This window comes from Rhinopithecus bieti, unplaced genomic scaffold (genome assembly GCF_001698545.2).
Source record: "Rhinopithecus bieti isolate Rb0 unplaced genomic scaffold, ASM169854v2 scaffold_81617, whole genome shotgun sequence".
NCBI lineage: Eukaryota > Metazoa > Chordata > Mammalia > Primates > Cercopithecidae > Rhinopithecus > Rhinopithecus bieti.
The window spans coordinates 1,221,728-1,232,874 of NW_016841754.1; the positions used below are offsets into that span (position 1 = coordinate 1,221,728).

General features: G+C 40.5%; 1 protein-coding gene across 1 annotated transcript in view; it reads left to right on the forward strand.

Annotated features, from left to right (window-relative positions):
* NEB (nebulin) overlaps positions 1-11,147 on the forward strand; it is a 236,581-nt gene that overhangs the window by 93,403 nt on the left and 132,031 nt on the right. The window contains 4 exon segments of the mRNA XM_017866068.1: positions 1,860-2,171; positions 2,465-2,668; positions 3,150-3,254; positions 8,700-9,011. Coding sequence (XP_017721557.1) covers positions 1,860-2,171; positions 2,465-2,668; positions 3,150-3,254; positions 8,700-9,011 — 933 coding nt within the window.

Here is an 11,147-nt window from a genome sequence, read left to right on the forward strand (position 1 = left end):
TGAATTATAGGACACATTATTCAAAGTTCAACGATTCATATGGAGCATATGCTTGTTTCCATATTCAGTCGTGGGCTACAAATATTTGCTTTCTTTAAAAGATGGATTTGCTCACTATTGCAATGACAGAAAACCAAACACCGCATGTTCTCACCACTCTAGGTGGTGAATTGAACAATGAGACCACACTTGGACACAGGGTGGGGAACATCACACACTGGCTGTCGTGGGGTGGGGGGAGGGAGGAGGGAATAGGATTGGAGATATACCTATGTAATGACGGAGTTAATGGGTGCGCCAGCACACCAACATGGCACATGTTATACATATGTAACAAACCCTGCACGTTGTGCACACGTACCCTAGAACTTAAAGTATAATAAAAAAAGGATTTGCTCACATTTCTAAAAATTTTTATCTTTTTTTTTTTTTTTCTTTTTTTCTTTTTGAGACAGAGTCTCGCTATGTCGCCCAGGCTGGAGTGCAGTGGCCGGATCTCAGCTCACTGCAAGCCCTGCCTCCCGGGTTCACATCATTCTCCTGCCTCAGCCTCCTGGGTAGCTGGGACTACAGGTGCCCGCCACCTTGCCTGGCTAGTTTTTTGTATTTTTTAGTAGAGACGAGGTTTCACCAAGTTAGCCAGGATGGTCTCCAACTCCTGACCTCGTGATCCACCCATCTCGGCCTCCCAGAGTGCTGGGATTACAGGCTTGAGCCACCACGCCCAGCCAAAATTTTTATCTTTCCATTTCTTTTGTCTATGAAGTAAAAAAAAAAAAAAAAAACTCTAGATTTTTTTCTTTATTTCCAAAATATGGAAAGTAATCATAATTTAAGAATAAATGACAATCACAGAAGGGTTAAATACCATATAATAAAATACCTGCTGTCATTAAAAATCATGCGTATAGGTCAGGCACCATGGCTCACACCTGTAATCTCAGTGCTTTGGGAGATCAAGGCGGGAGGATCACTTGAGGGCAGGAGTTCGACACCAGCCTGCTTAGCATAACAAGACACTATCTCTACAAAAAACTTAAAAATTAGCCAGGTGTGGTGGTGCATACCTGGAGTGCTAGCTACTCAGAAGCTGAGGCAGGAGGATCACTTCAGCCCAAGAGTTGGCGGTTGCAGTGAGACACGATTGTACCACTGCACTCCAGCCTGGGCAACAGAGAGAGAAGCTTTCTAAAAAAAAAAAAAAAAAAAAGTCATGTGTGCAAGGACTATTTAATGACACATAGAAATGCTTATATAATAACTGAAAAGAGCAGGCACAAACCCATATACAGTATGACTTCTATTCTAATTATATTTTCACACACGAATCATAAAGAATTATTTTAGTGGCAGAATGACATCTTAATTTATTTTTTCTGTGTATAAATATACAGACACTCTTTGCAGGCAGAGACAATTCTTATTGAATCTGCATTGCTTATCTAGAATCGTGCTTGACACATAGTAGATACTCAATGAAATTCTGGATCAGTGAGCATACAAAAGCCATGCAGGAGAATTTCATTTTTATTGTCATTGTCATTGCAGCATAATCTCCTGAAACTTATATATCTGAAAATTAAATATTTTAAAAACAAATTCTAAATTCTAATAGAATGACTTTAACATTAAAGAATGTACTAAAGTAATGCCTATCTATATGATATATATTTTATAGAAGAGATATATTTCATATGTGATGATATATGACATATATTTCATTTATTTTCTAAATGGTTTCTACATCTATCATATAATTTATATATTCAGGGAAATTATTTTTTAAATAGAGAAAGTTAGGCTTAGTGATTGATTTTTACTAAAAGTTAAAGCAGATGATTATCTTTTTCTTCTTTTAGTTCAAATACAAAGAAGGCTATCGTAAGCAGCTCGGCCACCACATTGGTGCCCGAGCTATACATGATGACCCCAAGATGATGTGGTCCATGCATGTGGCCAAGATCCAGAGTGACAGGGAGTATAAGAAGGACTTTGAGAAGTGGAAGACCAAGTTCAGCAGCCCAGTGGACATGCTGGGGGTGGTGCTGGCCAAGAAGTGCCAGACCTTAGTCAGTGATGTGGACTACAAGAACTACCTGCACCAGTGGACGTGCCTGCCTGACCAGAGTGATGTCATCCACGCTCGGCAGGCCTATGACCTCCAGAGCGATGTGAGTACTGAGAGTCATAATAACGTGCAGAGGTGGGAAATTATTTAATACCCCTTGGAGAAAATGGCAATATATGGCACAAGCTCACCAGCCCCTGCAGGAGGCAAATAGCATGCCTTTATCCATAGGTATTTTAATCCTTTAACCCTTCAGACCAAAATGGAATATTGTGTGATACCTGGCCCATCCCCCAAACTAAATTTTGAGAATACTTTTACTTGATCTCTTATCCTTCAGATGAAAATGCATTGCTAACACAGAGATAAATATTTATTGACTATTTGTGTCAACAGAATATGTACAAGTCTGATCTCCAGTGGATGAGAGGCATCGGCTGGGTGCCCATTGGCTCTTTGGATGTGGAAAAATGCAAAAGGGCAACTGAAATTTTGAGTGATAAAATCTATCGCCAGCCTCCAGACACATTCAAATTTACCAGTGTGACTGACTCTCTGGAACAAGTGTTGGCCAAAAATAATGCCATCACTATGAACAAGGTGAGACTTCAAAATTGAGAATCAAAGTGGGGCCCCTAAAGCTGAATCAACACAAAAGAAACATTAATTAGGAAAGAAAGAGCATTGAGCAATAAAAAGCATCTATCTATCTGTCTGTCTGTCTATCTATTGTCTTGTCATCTATTAATAACTGATATATATCATGTATATTTTGATATTTACTTCAGTTATCGTTTCCTGGTTTTGATAAAGTGGCATATTTTATGAAAAAATAATCTGCACAAAATATGCTTATTCTCATTTTCCTTTTAATTGTTAACATATATTTCAGATTTATAAGACATTTATAAGTACATGTTCCACTATGATCTTATTACTTGAAGATGTGCATAAAACACATAATGTGTATAAGATCCATAACCTCTTCTTTTTTTGTTTTTAAAGTTTTTGTGGCCCTAAAATTCCTGTTAACTATACACAGAACTTTTTTCCTGATGAATTTGTGTATTTTCTTTGATAGCGTTTATACACAGAAGCCTGGGACAAAGACAAGACGCAGATACACATAATGCCTGATACACCAGAAATTACGTTGGCAAGAACGAACAAAATCAACTACAGTGAGGTGAGAGCAGATTCTTTGACATTTGCACGCTGCTGCTTATTTCAGTTGATCTACTGTGTGGTGATGTGATACCAAATGACAGCTTTAGAAAGAATCTTTTTCATGCTTCATGTGAATAACAACTCTTGCATTTCTCAATCACCATCATAAATGTCAAACTTTACGCAATATGAATTATCATTTAGGAAATACAAATGACAAGAACTAATTATTTAAGCTGTAACCATGAGATTATGTAGACCATTTTCTTTTATCATTTTTTGAAATTAGGAAATTAGCAATTGACCTATACATGTATCTCCCCTTTATGCTGAAGCGTAACTGGTAAACATATTTTCTATATATTGTTCCTAAGTGTGGTTTAGGATCGAAATTTCAGATTTTTAGTGTATAAGATTAAAGGCAAGAACTAAAATCCACAGTACCACCAGGTAACACACATACACACACACACACACACACACACACACACACACACACACACACACACAGAGAGAGAGAGAAATACCTGTCAGTGTATATATTAGCAAGCCCATTTCCTTTCACTTTCAGTGTGCACAGGGCCACGTGCCATCATTCCAGAATCACAGATGCTTAGGCGGAGAGTCAAACCTCCACCCTAGTGCAAAGGTCCCCCTCCCCACAAATAGGTTTTTGACCTGTCTTTGCTTAAGGATTCCCAATGACAAGGAGCTGATCTCATAAATCAGTCCATTTGTTCTGGAAAATTTATGAGAAACCTTCTGATGTATTGAATCACAACATTTCTCTCTGCAAACTCACGTAGTCCTCTGAAGCTGCACAGAACAAATCTGTGCCGACCCCTAGAGATGGAGGGCAGCACCAGGGTGCCTCCCCTGCCGCCTTCACCCCAGGTTCACCTTCAATATCCCAAGCTCCTGGGCATTCCTCACATGACATCACTACTAAAATGTGACTCTCAGAACTGAGCAAAATACTATGAGTGGGGAATGACTGGCATAGAATACACTTAACTATCGTATTTCCTCTTCTGGACATTTGACCTCTATTCTGCATCCTGTGCTCCCAGGGTACATTGGCAGCTGTCACTGCTGGTGCACACAGAACTTGAGACCAACTTAAACTCTAAGACCTCTTATGTGGGCTAAAGCTAGGTATCTTCCATCCTGCGTTTATGCATTTGGTAATTTATCTCTGTTCAAAGATTGGCATTTATCTCTGTAATTTCTTCTTCTTAGACTGAGCCTGTGGGTATAAGCCTGTGGAGATTTTTGTGAATCTAAGATTCTGTCAGCTGATGTGTTAGTTATTTCACCTGGCTTTGTGCCACCAGCAAGGAAAATATTGTTTCTTTGGCAGCATAAATCAACAACATACAGAGCATAATTGAGAGAATTTAGGTGGAATTGCCACCATCTTAAGTAATTTTATTTTGGAAATGAGACTATAATTTTAGTGCTTATATAGCTAGGTCTTAATTGTCACCAAAAACTAAAAACATCAAGTCTTACTCCCTAGTCAGAAAGGATTGAATTATTAGCCAAACCTATAATATAGGTCCTGTTCCAGGAAACCATGCATTATATGTGCAGGAATTTCAGGAAACAAAGGGCCCCCCTCCCCACCATGTCTAGCCAGTCAGCATTTCTGGAATTCTCAACTGTGTCTTTGCTGAAAAAGCTCAGAGATGTGTTAGTGCAGCTACTTGGCTGCCAGTTCCAGGAGGCCCAGGTGCCCTTCCCCCTTTCATCTGCAACCCCCTATTGCATCCACCCAGACTGGGACACTGCCATGGGTGCTTCCCTCTGGTGTTAAAGAAAAAAAAAAGAGCTTTTTGGCTGCTTTCCTATTTTCTGTAGAATTAGACACCAACTTCTTAGAATCAGGCATTCACAGTCCGACTCCGCGCTATTCTGAGCCCTCTCCAGCGACTCCTCCCTGGGGCTTCATCCACTTCCTTCAACACCCCTCTGCTTCTCCTCCACAGTGGTGCCTGATTCACGTGATTTCCTCTGCCCTTGAAGCCACCTTAGGCTACTGAAACTCTGCTCAAAGCCTGACTCAATGGTCACCCCATCTGCAAGAACTTCCCTGATTTTCAATGCAGAATAAATGACTCCTTCCTGGAGCTCTTCATTATTAATGTGGTTTGACTTTTCAGCAGTTGCTTCCATAGGTTATCAGTCTCTCCATCAGTTCTCCCAGGAACCTTTAGGCTGAGAGGGGTCTCAGCCTCATCTTTGATTCCCAAGTACCCCACACAGTCAGAGACACAGTGTCAGGGCAGAATAAATGTGAGTTGAATTGATTGCCATGATCAACAGTTAAGCCTTTCCCTCCCACCCACATTTTACCACACTAGACCTATGAGTTTCAGCTTATGTTTTCCTATGATTTTTAAACCAGATTTATTCTTTTAACTAAACATTTTAAAACAACCTATAATATGTATATATACTTAATTCAACGTAATTTTAAAGTAAAACTAAAGGTGCATTGGTTTTCATGGGTATCCTTTTTTTGGTTTTGTTTTGTTTTTTTTCTTTTTCTTTTTTTTTTTTTGAGAGCGGAGTCTTCGCTCTGTCAGCCCAGGCTGGGAAGTGGCAGCTGGCGGATCTCAGCTCACTGGCAAGCTCGCCTGCCGGGTTTCACGCATTCTCCTGCCTCAGGGCTCCGAGTAAGGCTGGGACTTACAGGCGCCGCCACCTCGCCCTGCCTAGTTTTCTTTTGTATCTTTTAGAACGCACGACGGGGTTTGCACCGTGTTAGCGCAGGATGGTCTCGATCTCCTGACCTCGTGATCGCGCCGTCCTCGGGGCTCACCAACAGTGCTGGGATTACAGGCTTGAGCACGCGCGCTGGCTGTTTTGTTTTTTGAGATGGAGTTCGCTCACTTTGTTGCCCAGGCTGGAGTGGCAACTGGCACCAATGCTCAGCTCACTGCAACCTCCGCTCGCAAGGTTCAAGCAAATTCTCCTGGCCTCAGTCTCCCAGGTAACGCTGGGATTTGCCGCGCCAACGCCCGGGCTGCACACGCACACTCAGCTAATTTTTTTTTTATATTTAGTAGAGATGTCACCATGTGGTCAGGCTGGTCTCGAACTCCTGACCTCAAGGTGATCCCCAACCGCCTCTGCCTCGCAAAAGTGCTGGGATTAGCAGGTGGTGAGGGCCACGCGCACCTGGGCCTCATTTTTCGAGTCTTCACTTGCAGCAGCATGTAAGAAGGCTTAGAACTCCAACAAAAGTAAGATTATTATAGGCATTGTCTGTGGAGAAGCTTAGTGAATTGTCTTAATCCTCTTCAGTTTTTATAATGTACAATGTCAGCATCCTGAATTCCCCCCCACCCCAAATTTAGCTCTGTACAAACTTGGCTCATGAAGAAGGGCCAAAGAAGAAAGGGCTATGACATCTGCGAAGTGACGCGCAATCCCATCGTGGGCGGCCAGGCTCAGGGACATCATCAAGTGGACGTGAGTTGTCAATGCGTTTCTGAGTATGTTGATCATCTAATGTGGCATTTTCACTGCGAACTAAATCTTAGAAAAAACTTTTCTAGATGCTTGGAAAACATATCCTGATATACTCGTTGTGTGTGGATATTTCAAAAGCGCTCAGTTCTAAGGGATGAAAATCTTGATTGTTCTATAAAGAGGGGTCTGTAACCTGTAGACACAGGCATCTTCTGTGAAAACTGATCAAGCCAGAAGTAGAGAGAAAGATTCATTCATGTGGACAGCTGTTAGAGTGAAGCTGGGCAGGCTTGGAGATGCTTAGGTAAGAATTATCACCAGCTTATAAGCAAAACCTCATACGCCGTAGGTTCCTGCCAGTGAGATTCAGGGCCTGGCTTTTATGTAAGCATGTTGAATACATACGTATTTAAAACACATGTGCGCTTGCTATTGAAATTCGGACTTATGAAGAAGAAGGCAGGTTGACCAGTACCAGACGGTGGCTTACTGACTCTAAGGTCACCCTCTTTTTTTTTTTTTTTTTTTCTTTTTTTTTTTTTTTTTTTTTTTTTTTTTTTTTTTGAGCAGAGTTTTACTCTTGTTGCCCAGGCTGGAGTGCAATGGCATGATCTCAGCTCACTGCAACCTCCGCGCCCGGGATTCAAGCGATTCTCCTGCTTCAGCCTCCCGAGTAGCTGGGATTACAAGCCCTCACCACCATGCCCAGCTAATTTTTTGTATTTTTAGTAGAGATGGGGTTTCACCATATTGGCCAGGCTGGTCTCAAATTCCTGACCTCAGGTGATCCACCTGCCTCAGCCTCCCAAAGTGCTGGTTTTACAAGCGTGAGCCACCACACCCAGCCAAGGTCACACTCTTAACAATAGCTCCTAGCCACTGTCATCCTTTTCTGGTGCCTCAGGGATTCTTGAGGAACAAATGACTGCTCTAAAAATCAAGGCCCACTTGCTGTCCTTTATATTGGAATCTTACGTTAGTGACTCAACTTTATGTATGTTGGACCCTCCCAGCAAATGGACTTACGCTAACAATAATAAATAATGAGATAATAATAACCAAGAAGTATTGAGAATTCTTTGCTAAGAGCTTTACATGCATTGTCTCACTTACTCTTCATAATTGCCCTAGGATGTAGATATCATCATTATCCCCATTTTGTGGATTGTTTAAACAACTTGCCTAAAATCAAACTCCTAGTGAGTGGGGGAGTTGAGACTCTGAACAATCTCATTCCTTTCCACTGTACCATATTGCCTTTTGCTGACTCACCTACACTTTCTCAGTCAGCTGTCTTTGAGACTAGAAGCATGTATGTTGGATAACTGGCTTAGATTCCAGAATGAAGTCACTGGACATGTATAATAAAAACATTGTTGGCACATGTGAGGCTAGAACCCATGACCTTATTAAGAGCATGATCTAACCAGTTGGGTTGCTGTGTCAGTTTTACAAGTACAGTCAGTTTTCAAAATGATGCCAAAAGCTTGCCATTGCCATTGAATGCATGAATCCAGTAAAAATAATAATAATAATAAAACATTCTCCTCTGTTGCTACTACAGGTAGTCCTTGCAGGAATCAGTCTCTCATTTTACTGTTTATTAAAGACACTATTCCACCAAGTGCACCCTCTTCCTGACATGCTGTTAGTGCATAGAATCCAATTCTACAGGTTCCCTGCTTCAAATCTTCTCTCCCTGACTTCCACAGGTGACCTTTTCCCCACATATTCACTTCCTGTTTTCAGAGGTATCCCTTCGTACCAGGCTGTAGGTGACTACTTGGGGTATACACTACACTTACGTGAATTCCATCTATTTTTCTACCTCCATAAAGGCTTCTAGAATGAAGGCCAGGATACTGGCTTGAGTTAGTGCTTATTAACGAAACTCAGTTGAACTATGATGTAAGCAAATTGATTTTGCATAAACTTGTAGCCTCTAAAGGGTTACCAAAAAAACCTGATTTGTGCATTTTCATTTTAGTACAAATATAAAGATGGTTACCGGAAGCAACTTGGCCACCACATTGGAGCCCGGAACATTGAAGATGACCCCAAGATGATGTGGTCCATGCATGTGGCCAAGATCCAGAGTGACAGGGAATATAAAAAGGACTTTGAGAAGTGGAAGACGAAGTTCAGCAGCCCAGTGGACATGCTGGGGGTGGTGTTGGCCAAGAAGTGCCAGACCTTAGTCAGCGACGTGGACTACAAGAACTACCTGCACCAGTGGACGTGCCTGCCTGACCAGAGCGATGTCATCCATGCTCGGCAGGCCTATGACCTCCAGAGTGACGTGAGTACAGCATCTATAAATGGAGCTATGCATAGAAATAATTTAAACTATGTGAAAATTATCCTTTATGTATAATCCATTGACTTACTCAAGTTAAGATTGATTCGTCCATGAATAAGATTTAAATCAGAATACAATTTTATTGCTTTAATATGAATACATTGACTTCATAAGAAAGTAAAATTTACAAAGTAGACTTGGTCTTATAAAAACAAAATGGGAATTAAGTAACATTAGAATTCAGGGTCCACTAGAGGGAGACATTTTATTCTTTTAAGGAAGGAAGAAACGTTTTAATTTAAAAGAAATTACTGTGAAATTTGTTTTGGGTTCTTTGCAAAACAAAGAATTATTGAATTCTAATGCCTACTGCAATACTAAATATTATGCTTATGAAATAAAAGAAGTGTCTGTGTCTGTACACTACTGGACTGTTTCACAGACACTTCCTTTTAGCCTGGCTCTCTATAGAGGAGCCACGTGGTAATGACAGAACCTACTACCTATTGGAAGCAGATGCACTGTCTCAAATCTGGATATGAGAGGCACATTTCCTGCACTATGTATTTTATAAACTTTGAAGGAATTGAAGCACTAGCAAGTTTTGGAGACTAAAACTAATTCGTAATAATTATACATTAATTGGTTGTTCCTAAAAACTTACAGCCTACCTGAGAAAACTCCCACGTCTGTTCTGTAGCTTTTGACATACAGAACTCTGTGTTTTGCAATTCTTTCCAAAAAGAAAGGCTTTGCCTGCACAGAAAAGATAGTTTAAAAGGGTTGATGTCACCCATACAACGACAACATTGACAGATTGCTTACCATCTGTCTATTTGTTGGGCACTTTCTCTGGATTGCCTTCCTCACCCTGTGATATGACCTTCATAATGTGGGAAGTATTTGAAAGTTAAAAAGCACTCCAGAGGTATAAACTGTTATTGTTTTCATTTTTTTTTTTTTTTCTTTTTTTGAGACAGAATCTCCCTCTGTCGCCCAGGCTGGAATGCAGTGGCACGATCTCGGATAATTGCAACCTCTGCCTCTTGGGTTTAAGTGATTCTCATACTTCAGCCTCCCTGTAGCTGGAATTACAGGCTGCCGCTGCCATGCCCCACTAATTTTTTGTATTTTTAGTGGAGATGGGGTTTCGCCATGTTGGCCAGGCTGGTCTCGAACTCCTGACCTCAGGTGATCCACCCTGCTCGGCATTCCAGAGTGCTGGAATTACAGGCGTGGGCCACCATGCCCATCCTGTTTTCATTCTTGCTATTGTTATTTGTGGGGCAATAACTAGTCAGCACAGGCCAATTCTAATAGTTTTTTTGTTTAGACTACAAATACGGGTTTTTTATTTTCTACTTAGTTGCTGTGACAGGTGAAATATTTCTAATGAGCCAAGCAAAGATCCAATACTATGATTGTGAAGTAGTTGTGAATACTTAATAGATACACAAAAATCTTTAGCAAAAAAAGTTTTAAAATGAAGTGAGAAAAATATGGCAATATGATTTTATATAGGTGTCTGTGCTTCCATCCTGAGGACTTGGTGAGGAAGAGGCTGGGGCCCTGCACAATGAAATTGTTCATTTAATAAATAAACAATTAAATTTTATTGCCCTGAATCTTGGACAGAGTTACAGCTGTTGAAGATCTCAGGGCTTCAGGGGTTCTACATCACTATTATATTTTAACTGTGTTTTTAAAGGCATTACAGATATTTTGAAATATATGGAAGAATACATTGAAGGGAATAGGAATCCAACACAATCCAACCACTAGAAAAACCCACTCTTATTCATGTAATTTATCTACCCACATTGTTTTATGTGCTACTTTAAAATTTCATATTGTTTTAATGACATTTCTACATGTCATCAATATTCTTAAACAGTGAAGGTTTTAATGGCTTCAGAGTGTTCCATTTGCCTAGGCCTAAAATCAGTTCACTAAGGGCCTGTTGTGGGGCATGTGTGTGGTTTCTGTCACTCCGGGTTGGTATTCTTCCCTGCATAGGGATATTATAATTATGATAATGTTCACTGAACCAACTGACAGAAGATATTACTTGGGATCACTTCTCTCCTAATAAGCTGAAATATTTGATAACTTTTTATTAAATATATTTATATAAAT